The 19301-nt window shown below is 36.7% G+C and overlaps 1 protein-coding gene across 16 annotated transcripts in view; it reads left to right on the top strand.

The window, feature by feature from the left end:
* The window catches only part of si:ch211-200p22.4, a 93041-nt gene extending 82781 nt beyond the window's left edge, over positions 1 to 10260 (top strand). For 8 of the 16 annotated variants that reach the window (XM_087261051.1, XM_087261043.1, XM_087261050.1 and 5 more), the window contains 4 exons: positions 3271 to 3294; positions 7152 to 7208; positions 7306 to 7422; positions 9349 to 10260. In XM_087261051.1, coding sequence (XP_087117177.1) covers positions 3271 to 3294; positions 7152 to 7208; positions 7306 to 7422; positions 9349 to 9363 — 213 coding nt within the window. In that variant the 3' untranslated portion in view covers positions 9364 to 10260. The remainder of the gene's footprint in view (positions 1 to 3270; positions 3295 to 7151; positions 7209 to 7305; positions 7423 to 9348) is intronic. The other 8 variants (XM_087261053.1, XM_087261045.1, XM_087261052.1 and 5 more) reach the window with 1 other exon arrangement.
* The last annotated feature ends 9041 nt before the right edge of the window (positions 10261 to 19301 follow it).

Raw genomic sequence — 19301 nt, 5'->3', positions numbered from 1 at the left:
TGTCACCTATGATAAAAAATATGTGCTTCCTTGCTATTGGAACTATTAATTTAAAAAAATAAAAAATTCTACTGACTTGTATTTGTCAATATTGCAACAGAAACCAAACTATTCAACATTCCTGTGGAGTCTTATTTTTATTGTTATCCAACAATAATTTTTATCTGGAGAGACTTTAAATGAAATATTTTTCGATGTGAATTCTTTTAAAATTGTAAAAAAAAAATTTTTTATCAAAAGTAAACCTTAAAAACTGTTTTTGGGTGCTTTCACACCTGTGAATCGAACCAGTTGTTCCGAAACAGAGATTACAATTGCTACAATTGCGCGCGACGTGTTTGAGGAGAAACGCGGTGGGGAGGGGTGAGAAGGGTGCGCGACGATGCCTATTTGAGGACCGGGAGGAAGACGCGAGATTACCGGGAGATCATCACTCGTTTGCGGGCATCCGGAGACTCGCGAAACTTCCCGCCCTACTCATAATTCTCTCTTCATATAGCCGTAAGCCTATTACATATCCATAAAACACTGTGATATAACCGCGCTCGGATCGGATCGCATTCTCACTGCAATTGAACCGCTCCAGGGTTCGTTTCAATCGAGCCGAGACCACCTCATTCAAGCGATCTCGGAGCAATTACTTTGGCGCGGAACAGAGCGCGATTGCCCTGTTCACATATGCCAATTGAACCGCGCTAACTGGGCAAACGAGACACGTTCCGAAACAAAAGTGTTGGTGTAAAAGCACCCTTAGATCTTCAATATTATTTATGTATTTAACCATGTGTATTAATTATTGCTGTTGATGACTTTTAATTGTTAGATTTTTATAATTATAGAAAAGTGATCTTTATAAGATGTGGTAAACTTGATCATTTTTGTCATGACATAATCAGAGAAGCTGATATGGCAATAAACACAAAATTCTCTCTCCCTAACTTGTATTTCTTTAAGGGAGTGCATGTCCTGACATGTCTTTGCTACACCTTACAAATTACAGTTAGAAAAAATGGGTCCTTATCAGTCATTTGCTTAATTCAGCCGTCAAATTGCTTTATATAAAGACAGTTACTGTAAACTTGAGCAGCAAATGGCTTCCTTACTGTTTTGGTCTTTTTTATTAATATTATTATCTTGCTTTAGTCTTTTCACATAACACAATTTCCACTCAATATGTCATGTCCATTTATTTATTAGTGCAATATAGGGGTGTGCAATATTGAGTGTCTATGCTAATGTCATAATTGTTTTAACAATAAGCAAGCTGACGTTTTTCTCACTCGCATAGAAAACTGGAAATGCATTTTGTAAGCCTAATGCATTCACTGCATCACGAAACCTTTTGGAAAGCAAGTGAAAGGATCGTAAGTTAACGCAAAAAAAAAATTTCCCTGGGTTTCTGTTTTGTATACTTATATGATATCATTTTAATAAGTTGTATAATTTTAAACAAGCATGATGATTTACCTAACATCAGCATATTTGTAAATGTAAAGTTTATTCAACAATTAATTATTGATTCAATTTTAAAGACATTTGTCTTTCAAATGAGATGTTAAACAAAGGTCCTGACTATTTGTGGTCATTAAAAGTCCCCTAGCACTTTTCGTAAAGAGTAGGGGTGTATCCCCGGTATCCTGGCCAAATGCCCTCCATCGGCCCTTAACCATCATGGCCTCTCAATCATCCTTATCCACCGAATTGGCTATATCACTGTCTCTCTACTCCACCTATAGCTGGTGTGTGGTGACCGTTGTCCTGTGACTGCCGTCACATCATGCACGTGGATGCTGCACACTGGTGGTGGTGTGGAGAGACATGATTGTGAAGTGCTTTGGTGTATGGCCATACATGATAAATGCACTGTATAAATGCACATTATATTACATTCTAGGTAATGCTGTTCAGTTACATTTTAGACTCAATGTTTACTATTTCTTTTCTGTTAAATCAATAATAGTTATTTGTGAACGGGAAGAGAACATACATAGCATATTCGAGCAACACTGCAATGTTTTGTTACTAAATGAATCTGCTTTAAAACAAATAGAGTGAGATAAGTGTAACAATTTGATTATTCATTTCATCAAGAGTTGTTTTGTTTCCAATAAAAAAATATCAGTAATTTTGCGCAAATCATTTGAATGAATGAATGATTCAATAAATGTACCAATGATAATACAACATATTTAATTTTCCATGTCAATCAAACATTTGCAATAAGAATTGAGATATTGTTTAATAACAAACACCTCAATGTCTGCTTGTTAAGTGTGACATCACGCGAAGCGGCTTCCGAGTCCAAGCACTTTATCAAACTGCATTGGGAGACTCAACAAATGGTATCAATAAACCTTTACAAATCGATCAAAAATTACTATCACAATATATATATCCATGCCTAATTTCCAATGACCAGAAAGTGAATACATTTTAAAATTTTATATTATATTATAATATTTATAATTTTATATATATATATATATATAAAATTCACTGTAATGTGTGATGGGACTAAAAAGTAGTCATAAATGAACATTTTCTCAATTTAAATGAGTAGCGGCTTGGACCCGTAAACAGTATTCCATTTGTCACGACTTAACAAGCGGACACATCCCTAGTACTATAGTACTGCGCTAAGCCACCTGAAAAGGGTGTTCACTTAGTTATCTTGATTACTCCATTACCAAATGACTGAACATTAAAACATTACATGCTAAAAACTGAGCTTCTTGTGTCTATATAAGCAGTTTCATTCACACACAAACATAATTTCAGACGCTTTTAAACCTATAAACGCAGAGAAAATAATCGATAGCAAAGTACTGTTTGCATTTAACTCACAATTCAGTATCCAGGCTTCATACATTTTAACAAGATAAAAACATGTTTGAGTTCCTTTTTGCTGTTCTAGCTTCAGTAAATATGAATGTGAGTTTGTTTACTTCCTGTTTTCTCTCTGTGTGTGCGCATGTATTGATCCGGTCAGAAAGGTGAGGTGTGAGTGTGTTCGGAGACAGGAAGGAGATGAGCCGATTTCACTGTTTTTACATGTTTATAGCCTGTCTTTTCTCTCACTCGGAGTCGAGAAAGAGAGCAGATGTCTGTGAATGACTAACCTTCTATGTCTCTTTCTCTCTGTCTGTCTCTCTCCACCTTTTCTGTGGTCTACATCGCTTTGGCCTGTAACGCCTTCACTTTTTCTCACTCTGTCTGCTCTGTATGTTTCTGTCTCTCTCTCTATCTGCTTTCTTGTGCTTAACCCAGCAGACTGGAATGTTCTATACTAGTTATGTAAGTACCTCCTATATAACTGACAGTTCTGTTCTCTTGAGTATCATTTGAGAGGGATCGATTCTCTCTTATTCCCCCTCACATTTCATTCTCTTTCACAATCTCCTTCTCCACTGCTTATTTCTTGATTTCTACCTTCAACTATTTGCTTCAGTGAGTTACAGTGTCGATAAAATGAATTATGGATGAAAATGTTTAGTTGATTTTACTAAAGTTTATAGTTTGTTTGTTTATATATCATGTAAATGTAATTCTGTTATATCATAACACCCAAACACACACACACAGACATCAAACTAAATAAGAAAATTTAATAGAAATAAATCTATTTTGTCAACTAAATATTTTTCTTTTAATTACAACATTAATATAATACAAAAAAGCATACATGACTTACCACAGTACCTCAAAACCTGTTTTTAACTATCAGTGCATGCTTCGGTTTTAATAATTGTTATAGACAACCGCAGAGCTGTTCGTATACATGGTGCTTGGTCAGTTTGGGTTATATTTATGCATTTACACAATGCAAATGTGTATTTTATCACTTTTGTTTTTGCTTGAACTTGTTTACTACAGTGACTTTTTATGCTTGGTGTGCTCCTGAGACTAATTAAAAACAATAGTTTGATGTCTGAACGCTCCGTTCCGGCAGTGTGGCCCAAAAGCAATTTTCACACACTGTGTAAAAGGGATGAAAACTCATACTCTGACTTCAAACACCTCCTGATAAATGGAGAAAATGTCATATGTTGATTTTGCCTTTAACATCTAGATGTTTGTTTGGTCTGTCATGCCCTTTCTGTAGCATTTGATGATTTCATCTTTTGCAGCTTTGACTTGCAAACCAGGCATGTGCAAACGTGTGTGTTTGGGGGCTGCGTTTTACGTAACCTGCTTACGATTCAAAAACGATAAATACACATGCTTGTCAGCAAGAAAAAAATCAATGCTTTTTCAGGCTTTTTAACGGAAGTCTGACTTTGAGGCAGAATGTATTGGATAGAAAATAAAGTCAATGGGTAAAATTGTTTCATATACAGTTGAATTCTGAATTATTAGCCCCCCTGTTTGTTTCTTTTTTTTCCTAATTTCTTTTTAACGAAGAGAAGATATTTTCAACACATTTCTAAATGTAATAGTTTTTAATTGCTCCTTTCTAATAACTGGTTGGCAGTACATAATATAATACTAAATATTTTTCAAGACACTTCTATACAACTTAAAGTGACATGTAAAGGCTTAACTACAGTAGGTTAACTAGGCAGGTTAGGGTAATTAGGCAAATCATTAAATAACAATGGTTTGTTCTCTAGACTATCGAAAAAAATATATAGCTTAAAGGGGCTAATAATATTTACCTTAAAATGTTTTAAAAATAAAAACTGCTTTCATAAAGCCGAAATAAAACAACTAAGACTTTCTCCAGACTAAATTTTTTTTCAGATATACTGTAAAAATTACTTTGCTCTGTTATGCTGCGGTCACACCAGACGCGGCATGGCGTCAAGCGCGAGTGATTTACATGTTAAGTCAATGCAAACGCGCGAATAGACATCCTGCGGTGCGATACACGCGAATGGCACGGCGCGAATGGCGCGGGGCGAATTGAGCGTTTTGCGCGTTTGACACGCTTGACCAGCGTTTCGCGCGGATCTCTCGATTTTGAAAATCTGAACTTCAGCGTACATTCGCGCCGCGTTAATCAATCAGAAGCTTGCTCTTTTGTGGGGCGTGATTGTGACGTACAACCTGTTGTCGGTGTTCCGAGGGAAATCCTCCAGCCTTCACCGACAACAGTTCATCAAACTCGGCTTGGCTCAGTCAGAAGCACCGCTGAAAGCCTCCGTCATCCAGGTTCAGTTTCTGGAGGAGCTTATGAGCTCACAGAGCTGGATGCACCTCTGAAAGGATGTAGTGGACTCAGACACGGCCCTAAACGTATCGACGCTGTTTTTCAGTCTTCATAAAGCACATAAACACTGTTATTTTCTTCATAAAATCCATGTTAGCCATTTAGCTATGAAGCTAGAGTCTTGACGCGCGTATGAAGCGAGTAAACTCAAATGTTCACGCGGCTATTTACGTGCGATTTATCCGCGCATTCCGCGTCTGGTGTGAACACAGCATCAAGCATCATTAACATTCTGCTAAATGTTTCTCATTACTTTCAGTGTTAAGACCAGGGATATCTTAATATATTTATGGATAAATGCCATTTTCAGCATAGTCTGAATTAAGCGTAATATACTTTTATTCTAAATAAAAATGTTATTTTCTAAAGAAGATGAAAGAAATGTCCTGAATGTATTGCAATTTCTGGTTATGCAATTGATGGATCTCTCAGTATAAGTTTCTTCTGAGATGTATTACATGTATATACAGTATGTTTTATTATTTTGTCTATTTTTATATTAAATTAGAGTTAAAGGGTAACTTTACTTCATAAGTATGACGACAAAATGATAAAATGTGTGTTTTTGATCACATGGTACTTCACTGAAAGTAGAGGGATCTTCAGAAATATGAATTATAGCTCTTGTTGATTTAAAACCTAACTATCCTTAAAAGAGGTCATAATTCACACACCTCCATTTGTGAATACAATAAAAAACAAAGGTCATTCACAGCACTTTGAATGTAAGGCTCAAGACCTCACTAGCTCTGTTTCCATTCAAAAATGTGAATTAAATTTATGCGGAAAACAAGTATATCGCATAATAGATGTGCGCACACACGTTTTCATTCAATGAGTCAAAGATAACAAAATTGTAATTTCCTGAATAACTGGCACCAAATATCAACAGTAAAAATTATGTTTACTCAGGTAGGAAAAGCTAGCGAATCTTTTCTTTATTTAATAAATGACTTGCTCCTCAGAAGACGATGCCAACATGTAATGAACACGCATTTGAAGCCATGAAACAATAACAGTAATACTCTAATGATTAAGGCATTTCAGAATGACCAAAACAATGTTTCAGATGTTCTACAGTATGCTCAGCGTGCTATTTTATCTATTCACACATTTTTATCATCACATAGTCTCTTATAACAAAATCACATGACCTTTTTTAATGCGCTTACTGGAATTTTAGTAAAAGTGTTTCCATCAAAGTTTGGTATCATAATTTAAACATTTATCCTACTCAGTTATGCGCATATGTTTTGTTTTTGCGCATTTTCAAAATTTATGTGCATCTTGGTGTTTCCATCAATCTTTTTTTTTATATGCATGTCCAAAATGCGTGTAAAGATGTGGATGAAAACATAGCTATTGTGCCTACAACTCATTTGGAGTTTAATGATAGTTTATTTTAACTATGATATTGCATAGAATGTACAAACCCAACTGCATGAAGAAATAAAAAAAAAAGGATTTGATACCATCCTTTTGCAATTGACTCTTAAAATCCACCAGCTAGGAAGTGAGGAATTGGAATGTTAGTGTATAGATGACAGTGAGCCTGTGATGCAATGTAATTTTATTTGCTCTAGGCAAGTTTTGTTTTACGCATTATGCAGTTTGCTGTTTAGAAACCGGAACATCAATTATCAGTTATTTATATATTTTCTTGCTCTAGTGTTGTGCAGTGTTGCATATACTGAGTGGACCAACCCACACATCTGTGCAAGCGAATTTACGTCCACCTGCCCTATAATTGTTGGAAATGAGTGTAATTAAACATGATCTTTAAATGAAGCAAACATGATTAGTGAACCCAGTGGTGTTGAATTAGTACAGGAGTGTTTAAACAGAGAGTGTCTCATTGTTCACTTGATCAGTGCAGGGTTGTTTGATCAGTCAGCGTGACGAGGGTTGATTTTGTTGTGTGTTTTTTTTTTTTTCTTTGCAGGCTCCTGCTCCCATGGCGTTTCCCATGACAACACCTCAAGTGCCTGTGTATGGAATGGTGAGCTTACAGTCACTACATGAATGTTGTGTACTCGAATTGCATAGTCAATAGCACCTCATAAAAAGACTGACTGTGGTTTTTCCAACGGGTTTAGGTTCCTCCTCAGCTGGGACAGATGGGAGGGGTTCCAGTCATGACCCAACAACCCATGTTGTACAACCAGCCTGTTCTCAGACCCACTAACCCTTTCACACCCATCCCTGGAGCCCAGGTACTCATACAAACACACACCACCTGTGTCACACTCAAATACACTATGCTACATTATTTAATCTATTACTTAACAGTCTGAAAACGATGTAATATTTTAATTAAATGTGTTGCTGTCATGTTCCACATGAAAACATACTATAGTAATTTATAGTAAATAATATATATTTTTACCAGGCTTTTGTAAAGTTATATTATAGTATTTATGACACAGTTAATACAATGCTGATGCCTTCATTAACAGTTAACTGATAAACTGTAATAAGTAGTGTAGTATACTTTAGTTTTTACTACAATAGTAAAATATACCCTATAGTTGTAGAAAACTACATAGCAACCATATTACCATAGAAACTGTAAAATTACTACAACAGATTAATTCAAGGACTTTATTATAGTATTGTTCAATAACACTATTGTATTTACTTTAAATTACTAAGATATTTTATCATTTGGGTTCCCTAAGTAGTTAATGTATGTAACGTATTTAATTATGTTAATAATGCCAGTGTATTTTTGTTTGTTTTTTTATGCAAATGAAGACCCTAAAATGAACTTTCAGTCAAAGAGTTTATGTGAAATGTAATGTCCTGTATATGTTCATTAGTAGATTTACTCTTTATACCCTGCAATGTTTAAAAAGACAATTTTATTTTATTTTTAAAAATCTGATTAAAGTACTGCCTTTAATGTTTTCCAATTTTTTCGTAAGCTCAGTGTGAAAGAAAAAAAAAAAGCAAGTTGTTTCTCTTTCATAAAAGCAAACATGTTAAAGGTGTTGTATGTAAGTTTGAGCTAGGTGGTTGAGCTAGGTATTGCACTACTGGATCAAAACCTTCACTCGGCTCCTCTGATGGCTCCATGGCCCAAGCAAGCGCATGTTGCCAGATTGATGCAAGTGTGCCTGACTATCAAGCCTAAAGACTTATTTAAGGCTGATTTAAAATGTTTTCTAGCTAAAAGCAACGGCACACGATAGAATAAATATTTTCCATACTAAAGTTCTAACCAACACCTGAAATTTCTATTTTAGAAATGGCGTCTATTTCTCACAGGTGAACAACGATCACCTCAGATACATCTCATGTGCTTTTTCAGTGTTAAATGCTAATAATGCAAGTTTGAATGCCATTTTGCCATTATCGCGATACTACTGAAAGCAGCAGCAGATAGTTCAGTTCAGATCTTGAAAACAAAATAAACCATTTGAAATTGAACTTCAGAACTGTCACTCAGTACAAAACAACATAAAGAGGTTTATATTTATTAATTAGATTTTAAACCTTACCATTTCACTGGAGTGCAGTGAGTGCACTATTATGTGCTTCTGAATGGCTGTATTTAATTTTCTGTCTTGTTTCATCTGGTGCAAACAGCAAAATTGCTTATTACTGTAAATCTCATCATGTATCATATTGTAAGGACATGGGGTTACAATGTAACCTGCTCACCTAATGTTTACATTCGTAATATTTATATTATTTGCTAATTGCTAATTAATTTTCGGTCACAGATGCACACTCTGAGAGCCTTCCTGACTGAATAATTGAAATGTGCAGAATATCTGGCTTTAGCATTGTTTTTTTTAGATAAACAAGAAGGTTCATCTGTCTTAAATATCTGCAAACATATTATGGTATTTTGTATGCTTTAGAAGAGTCAAAAACGTACATACTGCACCTTGTAATAGCATATTCTTTGTTGCTATGGTATCGAGAGTTATCAAATTTGACTGGTATTACATTTAACTACTGAAATTAGTATTGTGCCAACCTCATCACACACGCATACAAAACAGCTCTTTGCCTGTGGCAAATACACAGACGCTCCATTTTACAGACATTCAACACTGTTGCATTCACACAGTCATTACTGAGCCATTTTGTGCCATTTACTTTATTCGTAACCCTTTGTGTGTCTTTTACAGATGCAGTTCATGTAAGTAGCAGTTCAAGCAGAGCGCCAAACAAGATGGCTGAAAAGAACACTGAGCGAGTGAGAGGAGGATCCCAGTACCACCAAATAAAAGCAGGGCGAGACAAAAAGAAAGAGCAATGTGTTTGTGTCAAGAATGCTTACCTCACTGTCTGAAACGGCTCACCCAACACACACACACACACACACACACACACACACACACACACAGATCCCGCATGAGCGTGTACACACTGTTTCATTTCTCATCTCTCGAGGTTCATTTCTTTCCCGGGGCACTGTGTCTACTGACAGGTGTGATACATCATGGAAATCCTAGATTCTATTGCTGGTATTAAACTACCGGCTCAATTTTTTTTTAAATTCGCAATTAATATGAATTAGATTTAAAGGCCAGCACAGTGGACTTCCTGTTACTTTCATCGTTTGCTCTGTTATGAAAATACATGAGCTAAGTACAGGAAAATGGTCACTGTTGCCCAAGAAAAAGCAGGTTGCCACATCATAAACGCATTTAAATGGCTCATTAACGCAATGCCCCGGCTTCTCATTTCAGAACCAGGAAAGAAGCAGACCTCTTACATAAGGTGTTCTGCACCACCCAAGCACTTTACACATGCATTTATGTGTAACACAATATAGAACTTTGAGCTGGTCTCTCATATCTAGCAAATTAGTAGTCTGATGCTAACAATTAACATCTTGCTGTTACTGGTGGCTTCCATTTATGGTCAGTCAGTCAGTCTTTGTTTATGCAGGTTTAGGTGTTGCCGTTTCAGACATGCTGGTGGCCTTGCACATGCACCCAAACTTGAGTTCCGCAAGCCACATGAAGAGCCCCCTCTCACTGGCCCCTACCTTGTTTTGTCTCTCCCAGGACACGAATAAACATATCTGCTCCCGCTCTTCTGTGTGTTAACCAAACATGTCATGTATACACGACTACATCTCACACTCCCAGCCTGGGTGCCAGTGACCGGAAGCATTGCAGAAGGGTACAGGGCGTTTGACCCTACTTAAAAATCTGTGTTTCTGATGGGGGTTTTGTTCAATCCTATGTTTTTTAAAAAATCTTTTTATTTCTAGAAAGCATGTTATATATATATAAATATATTTTTATTATTATTATTATTTCAGAGAATGACATGAATCATGGTCTGTTTTATGCTGCCAAATTATGTACTTTTTGTGATTTGCAAAGACGCCATAAGCTAGCTCTCGTACCCAGCGCCTGACATCATAGTTCTTTCGCTCTGAAGGACGTGCGTATTGGTGTTTGCCAACCTCGGAACCAAAATCAATAGCTAAAATCTACTTTTGGTCTGTTTTTCGTGCAGTTCCTCGGATTGTGAGGCACTGTTAACAGGGTATCTTTGTTTTCGCTTGTGCAGCCAAAGCATTATCAGTCCTCCTGAAATCCCTTTAACCCTTTCTAGAACAGGTTTAAAATCCAGCCTTCACATCATCCCATAATTCCTGCTTTGTTTCCTGAAACTTTGTTAAGTGATGGCATTAGTGGAGTAGTTATACAGTGTGGTTATGCCTCATCCTAGAGGGGGTGTTAGAATCACTGCTGTTCCTAATAATGGAATGCTTACCATTTGTTAAATTACAGTACACCTTGATTTCATCAGGTTGATTACTGCACGTAGTTGCCAAGGTTTTATAAAACAAATGCATAGCAGTAAACATTAAATAATTTATTAATAACAAATGGTCCTTTTTGCCAAGCAGTGTGATAGCTGTATTTAGCAAAATGGTTGCCAAGCAACAGAGACACAGCAGTGCTGTAATAAGCTCACAGGTGTTGTCTTAGCCAATCACAGTCAAGAGATGGAACCAAAAGTTTGAAGATCTTTTTTGACACCTTAAAAAATTATCTCCAGCTTTACAACTCTAAGCAGTTATGACAAAGTGTTTTGTACATTGTCATAATGTGTTTAAAGATGTTAGACACTTTTGCAAATTATTCCCATTGGACTTGGTCCACTTAAAGCAGGGGTGCCCAAACTCTGTCCTGGTGGGGTGGTGTTCTGCATAGTTTTGATCCAGCCCCAATCAGACACACCTGAGCTAGCTAATCAAGCTCTTAGTAAGTTTGCTTAAAAATGTCCTGGCTGGTGTGTTGAGACTAAACACTGCAGGACTCTGGCCCTCCAGGAACGAATTTAAGCACCCCTGACTTAAAGGGACTGTTAAAAAAAATCACTATTTAATCATCCTGAAGTGGTTGCAAAACTTTGAATTTCTATCTTCTGTTGATCACTGGACTTAATTTACTGAATGTTCGTTTAACAGAGGCCAGTTAGCGAAGTATAATGCAGGCAGACAGATGCTATGGCCATGGTCTTTAGGTTCCTTGTTAGAGCAACAGACTCCTATACAAAGAATCGCTGGTTCTATCCCATCTCATACAAGGTTGCGTGTAGTAGGACTAGTGGGTAACATGGGGGCTCATCCTGGATGGTAGTGAGATTTAAGGGGTGAGTGTAACTGAGGCCAGCTAGCGAAGAGCTATGCAGGTAAACCTCACCCCTCTGACCTCTAAAGTTGCTCTAGTAACAGACGATATGGCCATGGTCTGTAGCCTGTTTGTTAGAGCAACTGACTCCCATACAAAGAATCACTGGTCCGATCCCAGCTCAGACCCGGTTGGATGTGGTAGGACTGGTGGATAACATGGGGGCTTGTCCGGAATGGGGGTGAGGTTTAGGGGGTGAGGCCAGCTATTGAAGTGCTATGCAGGTAAACCTCACTCTGACCTCTAAAGGTGCTCTAATAATCAACAGTACATGTGAAATTCAAATATGGACTTTGTCCTCTACTGTATGTAATGTGCATATATTGTCATATATCAAATTTCAATATGGAAACCAGTAGAAGTTCACACAGTTGATTTGCACCTGTACTGTGCTGCAAGTCTGACCGTCCATTGCTTCAGGTGTGGTCTCTGCTCCTGTGTTTTGCTAAAGACATCAGCAAAACAAGTTTGCTATAATCTGTGCTGTGTGACTCCCTGCCCTTCCTTTGGTAGTAACAATGGGTATCACGTTTCTCCGCTTGCTTGTTTCTGTGTGCCAGCGTTGGTTACTAATTCCTTATTGAGCGACTTTTAACAAGCTTGTGAGTTTATTCTCCTTTGAGCACCGCCAGGGCTACAGCGGGTTCAGACTGAATGCTTTTTATATGCAGGCTCAGTGTTGATGCACCCGCTGGGTTTGCAAGGTAACAGGGCACCGAGGAGCGATGCTGTTTAATTAGGATCTATTCTATTATCCTGTAACCGGAGGCTTGAGTTGTGAATGTACGTGAGCGAGAGAGTGAATGTATGATCTTGAGCTCCAGGGAGGGTGAAGGATCTCGAGATGTGCCATCGTGAGCCGGGGTTTCCATAGTAATGTCCTGTTTCTGGTCCTTGGCACAGGTTGCTGAGCACATCTTTCCCACATTTACTTTCTCTTGGTCTTATTTGTTTAATGTAATTAAAGCTCTGCATGCGTTAGACTGTGTGAGTTTCTTTGGCGCCTGTGAGAGCAGTGCTTTTGGATTACCTGTAGGTTTTTGTTGACTTGTTTTATTGGCATCGCTTTTTCACACCAAAGGCTTTTTTGTTTTACATGCTTTTGCTGAGTTGAGGTGTATAAAAAAACAAACTTGAATTTTTTATTTACAGTAGGAGACGTTCTTGCGTCCACAGCTCCCCCTTGTGGTTACTGTGTGGCATTTAAACAGATGGTGACCCGAGTGTTTTGTTTGGTGTTTATGGGGCAGTTGTGCACACAAAGCAAATGTCTTGAGTGTATTGGACTCGCCGCTCTACATTCATCCTTTACTTTAGCACTCGGCCAAACTGACGAGCTGCCAGCTCCAGTGAACTTCTGGAGAACTTAGCCTGATTTTATTCGGCTCGGCTCATTAGCTGGCTGGGGAAACTGGGCTCAGCCTTTCAGAGTTGATGTGTCAGCATGAGTATCAGACCTCTAGTGGGGAGGCTTGGTGTTCAGGGCCCCTTTCGCCTTCATGTTGGAGCTAAAGGCTTTTTTAGATGGGCTATTTGTCTGCTGCTTTCTTATTAGCATCTTTTCTTTTCTTTCCTCTTACAGAGATATATGCAGTATATGTAGAACTGTATGTGTGTGTGTGTGTGTGTGTGTGTGTGTGTGTGTGTGTGTATATATATATATATATATATATATATATATATATATATATATATATATGTATATATTTACAGTTGAAGTCAGAATTATTAGCCCCCTTAATTTTTTTTTCTTCTTTTTAAAATATTTTTCAGTTGATGTTTTACAGGGCAAGGAATTTTTTACAGTATATCTGATAATATGTTTTTTTCTCAAAGTCTTATTTGTTTTATTTCGGCTAGAATAAAAGCAGTTTTTAATTTTTTAAACACCGTTTTAGGGACAAAATTATTAGCCCCTTTAAGCTAAAAATTTTTTTCGATAGTCTACAGAAGAAACCACTGTTATACAATAACTTGCCTAATTAACCTAGCCTGCCTAGGTACCGTAATTAACCTAGTTAAGCCTTTAAATGTCACTTTAAGCTGTATAGAAGTGTCTTGAAAAATATCTATTAAATATTGTTTACTGTCATCATGGCAAAGATAAAATATATCGGTTATTAGAAATGAGTTACTAAAACTATTATGCTTAGAAATGAGTTGGAAAAAAAACTTTTCTCTGTTAAACAGAAATTAGGGGAAAAATAAACAGAGGGGCTAATAATTCTGACTTCAACTGTGTGTGTGGGTGGGTGGGTGTGTGTCTGTGTGTGGGTGGTACAAGTCCCATCAACCCTGTGCATCAGCCCAGGGAAACAATGCAGTAATTTTAACCATGTATCATCAAATGCCAAAAAAGGAAAATGCAAAATCTATTAGTTTATGCTGAAGAATGTTTTGCAAGTTATTTATGCAGACCATAAGGAGTTATTCAGTGAAAATAAAAAGCAGAAATTGTGGGATTATTGTGTTTATCCTTTGGTTGTCTTCCATTTTTTTGTTTGCTTTGCATTGATACCATAAATAAAGTCCATTTTCATTCCTGATTTGTTGGTTATTTTTATTTTTTGCTTTATTTTCTTTTTATTTGCCTACCGTGTTATCCATCCAATCAGATTGAAGCCCCAAGCAGAATGTTTGAATTCATTTTTTTTTTGGATGACCTGATGTCCGGTTCTTTTGTTTCTCTTCTCTGGCCTCTTGAAATTGCACTTCATGCCTGCCTCACGGCCCATAATGCAGGGTTTTTTCTGAACGCACGTTTTAAATACCTGGTCAAATTTGTGTAGTGCCGTGTTGTGTTGTTTTCATGTTTGTCAGTGTGATTTCTGTTGAAATCTATTGCACGAGTTTCACTGCAGCAGGAACCACCTCATTATTTCTTTGTAGCACTTTTCAACAGTGGACTCAGAAACCGCAAAATCAGCCAATGTTTCTTTGTGTATATTGTTTTTACAGTTGAACGAATGTGGAGCTGGTCATGATGTTTGGAAAGGTTGTACAGCAATGCCTTCCATTTTTTGGTACTTTTCCCCAAGTTTGCAACAAGTTTTTTGGCTGTTGAGTCCATCTACTTGATAAAATCTGTAGTTAATACGGCCCTGATTTTATCTTGTATGCATTTTCACAATTCAAGAAGCATTTACTCTTGCTTTTATAATCTGGCTAGCACTCACAATATAAACTTTAAAGGCAGTTTATGCTTATTTATTTATACTCATTTATAATTATTTTATTTAACTAAATGGTTGCATTAACCTATCATAAAACTTTTGGATCGAATGTGGTATTTGCACACAGACTTTTATTTCAGTCTGACAGCCCCAGGGCTTCTTCAGAATTGTCATCCCGTACACAATTGCAACGTTTAAGATCTGATTTCTTTAAAAACAGTAATCTTTGCTGCCTGGCTGAGATCCAATATGTAATGGGTCTTAGACCAGACAAGAAGCACTGCATTAAATAATTTTTGTTTTTCCGCGCCATGTCTTTAAATTATGAAGATTAATTTTACCCAAGTATTTTTAATAGATTTTTACGCTAGCCTGCTGCTAATGATGGCGCCTGCGTTTAAATGGTCTTTCATCTCTCTTTACACTTTAACAACCAAATGGATGCTTAAGTCTGTTTATCTGATTATATTTGAATTATATTACAACATTGATGCTGTAAAAGGAACCTTGTGACATTGAAAATAGTCACCCAAACCTTTCACCGCAAGTTCATCATTGGCTAAAAGCACTAGCTGTGCTAATATTCCATTGATCCACCTTAAATTAGCCTATGTTTAGTGCATCTTGTGACTTTTATACCACTGTTGATACTGTTTTCTCTTACTTTGCCATGCTGCATATTATACTGTATTCCTAATGTGTTACACAGTTCAAGCTAGCAGGAAAATAAGCAAGTGAAAGAATGCTGATGATAAATATGATTTCAACCATAATCAGTCCAGTTACAGTTGCACCAAAGTAAGAACACCTTGTTTGAGTGTATTCTCACAACATATCCCATAACAGCCACATCCCAGCAAACGATTTTGTGCTTAATAGACGTCTAATACACATCTAAATGTAGACAGCTTGGCTAAAATAAGGCTTGTGCTGTCAGTGAAAATCTAATAGACATTTAAGAATTGCCCAAAACTAGACAAGTCGTCAGATTAGACGAACTTTGTGTGTAGTCGGTAATTTTTGTTTACTTGATAACTAGTCTAGTTTGGACCTATTCTTACACGTTTATTAGATTTTCACTGACAGCCCAAGTTTAGCTTTGTTTTAGCTAAGCTGTCTATGTTAAGATGTCTATTAAACACAAAATTGTTTGCTGGGACGTGGCTGTTATGGGACATGTGAGAATGCACATCCAAATATGGTATTCTTACTTTGGTGCTACTGAAACACATGGATTATGTTTCGATGTCTATTAAACATCTTTTAAAAACAAACAAATGCTTGCTGGGATGTTGATTCACAAGGTGTTTTTTCTTGTGGCTGTTTGAATGCATTTAACCACATGAACATCTAAAACTATGAAATTAATCAGATTCTTATTGGTCAAAAGTGGAAAGACCTTTTAGCCCCCGCTTACACTTGTAGTGCCATCCGCTTGTGATCAGATTGATGAAAATGCATCTTAAACCAAGTTTTCTCTTGGTATTATGAAATTATTATCTATTTTTAGTGATTTAAACTTTGTTCTTTTTTTCTAAAGGGTCACCCTGAATGATTTGTAGCAGTGACTATTTGAGATCTCACTTCCCTATCAAGTATTTGGGCTCTGCCACAAACTTTTGCACACATTGGGGAAAATGAATCAAACATGCCTGGTTGTGTTTGTACACCATCAGCTCTGGCAGAATGGTTGTCAGTGAAACTTTTAATCTGTAACTGAACACCTTCATCGTTGACTCTTCATCTGCAACTGCCTTTGGTTTGGCCGTGAGCTTCACAAAAATCCGCACAGCACTGGTTGAAGTCAAAGATCTTATGATACCAGTCTCTCCTCAACTGTCTGTCTTTTTGTACGCTTGCACTGAGATGCTCGACACAGGACCAAGAGGTGTGATGGACTGAACTCCCGTTTTCTTTCAACCGCTTTCTAAGTTCTACTTGTTTTCTTGCATGTTTTTGTATCTGACATGCCTGGGAAAGTTTCACAGATCCATGTAACGTTTGCGAAGTTCTATTAAATATGGTGCTGTTTTTTAGTAAGCAGTTGTCGTCGTAGTGATGGACGGGTTCTGTGTATATCTGTTCTTTTTTATGATTTATCAGTGGTTGGTTGTGCTGATCTGGTATGTTATATTCCTCCTTGCGATTTTTGCTTGAGTCGTTTTTTTTGTAAGTTCTTTCATTCTTTCTGTCTCGGTCTCTGTTTTCGTTGTCTCTGTATTTGTGAAGAAAATTTATGGTTGCAAGCCTCTAACCTGAACCATGAGTGAATGCCTTGTGAATAAATGGATTTAACGCTCGCGCTCACCGGTTTCTTAATAAAGGACATTTTTAACAGAGTTCATCTCCGTGGCTTATTCTGAGCGGCTATTAATATTCATCTGAGCAGTCAGGACTTGTATCTCGCTTCATTCCTCAAGGTTTCCCATATGCAGCTTGTTTATTAATTGCACCGGGATTCGAGACTTGTTTCAAGATATCATTTGCAGTCAATTCTTTTGCTCTGTGAAAAGTTTGTGCTCCCTTTGTGACTGGATCTGTTTCTCCAACTCAAATCCAACCCCTTACTATTACAGAACACAAGCATCTTAACAAACCTCAGCGCAGCCTCTTGACTTCTGACTCAAAGTGGTTCAGTTAACAAGGACTATCTTGCATTTGCAACGGAGTATACAGTACATGCACTATAAAGGCCATCAAAACATTAAGGTCTGCTTAATGCTTATAAAAAAGTCTCATCTGCTCTCCAAGGCTGCATTTATTTGATAAAAAATGCAATATATTACTGTAATGAGGGCGGTCTGGTGGCTTAGTGATTAGCACTGTCACCTTACAACAAGAAGGTCACTGGTTTGAGTCCTGGCTGGGCCAGTTGGCATTTCTATGTGGAGTTTGCATGTTCTCACCGTGTTCATGTGGGTTTTCTCTGGGTCCTCCGGTTTTCCTCACAGTCCAAAGACATGCACTATAGGTGAATTGGGTAAGCAAAACTGGCCATAGTGTATGAGTGTGTGTAACTGTATGGGTGTTTCCCAATTTGTGGTTGCAGATGGAAGGGATCCACTGCGTTAAACATATACTGTTTTAGTTGGCTGTTCATTTTGCTCTGGCAACTCCTAATAAATAAGGGAATAAGCCGAAGGGAAATGAATGAACGAATCCACATTATACTTAAAACAGTTTTCCAAAATGGTGATCTGTTTCTACAGAAACCTTTGGTGAGTAAGAAAAAAATGTAGTTCGTAAAATATATCTTTAATGTGTCTGGTAAATAAAGCTTTTTTTTTTTTTTTTTTAAATATCAGTCACACCACATTTTAGTAGTTGTGGGTTAACAATACAAAAATGATAATCCGTTTTAGTTATGGGAACACTTAAATGTAAGCTGTGTTAGTATTGTCTGATTTCTACCTGAATAATGTTCTCTACAGCACAGATATAGATATTGTTTTAAGGGAAAATAAAAAATGGGGAAAAATTTGTATGTTATAGATTTTAAACCGATTCCACAACAGTAAATGGCTGAACAGGGTAAATTGCATAAATAAACATTTTATTAATACATTTGTATAGGAAAAAAATCAACAGGCAATAAAGAATTCAGTATAGTTGCTTAAGCAATGTTAATTTATCAATATACATTTTTAAATTAAATGAGACCAAAAAAGCACGCTACAACAATTTGAAGTATTTGATTGGGCCAATAACATGATTGGGCAGACTAGATGGTTTTTCAATTGGCTCAACACATTATTTCTTATTGAGCCAATGTTAACAGGCTGCTAGTCAAATTAACAAAAAATAAATAAATAAAAAAATAACCTTTGCCGAATTTTAACATTTTGAATTTTGCTGTGACCAATCACTTAAAAATTTTGAGTTTAGGCAGAATTTTTTTTTTTTTTTTTAATACAGTGAAGAGACCACTTGGAAATGAATTTTAATAGGGAAAATTCCTAAGTACCTTTTTTGGTTGCGCTTTAAGTAGCCTTAACTCGTACTTGAACATACTTGAACACTATGCACCTATTGTGTTCATAAGGTATTGCACCAATGATTTTTTAAAAATACAGTACAATATAAAAACATCTATGTAAATAATGCATTATACTGGATGAGTAATTTAAATACACGTGCATATTAAGCCATAATGAAAACTGACCAATTTCTTCTAAATTTAAAATAAATATACTGTCAAGAGCATAAAATAGTTATTGGTCAAAATAAACCTTCATGATTTACTTTCTTCTA

The sequence above is a fragment of the Danio rerio genome, chromosome 7, assembly GCF_052040795.2.
Source record: "Danio rerio strain M-AB ecotype USA chromosome 7, GRCz13ab, whole genome shotgun sequence".
Lineage (NCBI taxonomy): Eukaryota > Metazoa > Chordata > Actinopteri > Cypriniformes > Danionidae > Danio > Danio rerio.
The sequence above is the reverse complement of the archived record's forward strand: the minus strand, read 5'-3'. Positions and strand labels throughout refer to the sequence as shown.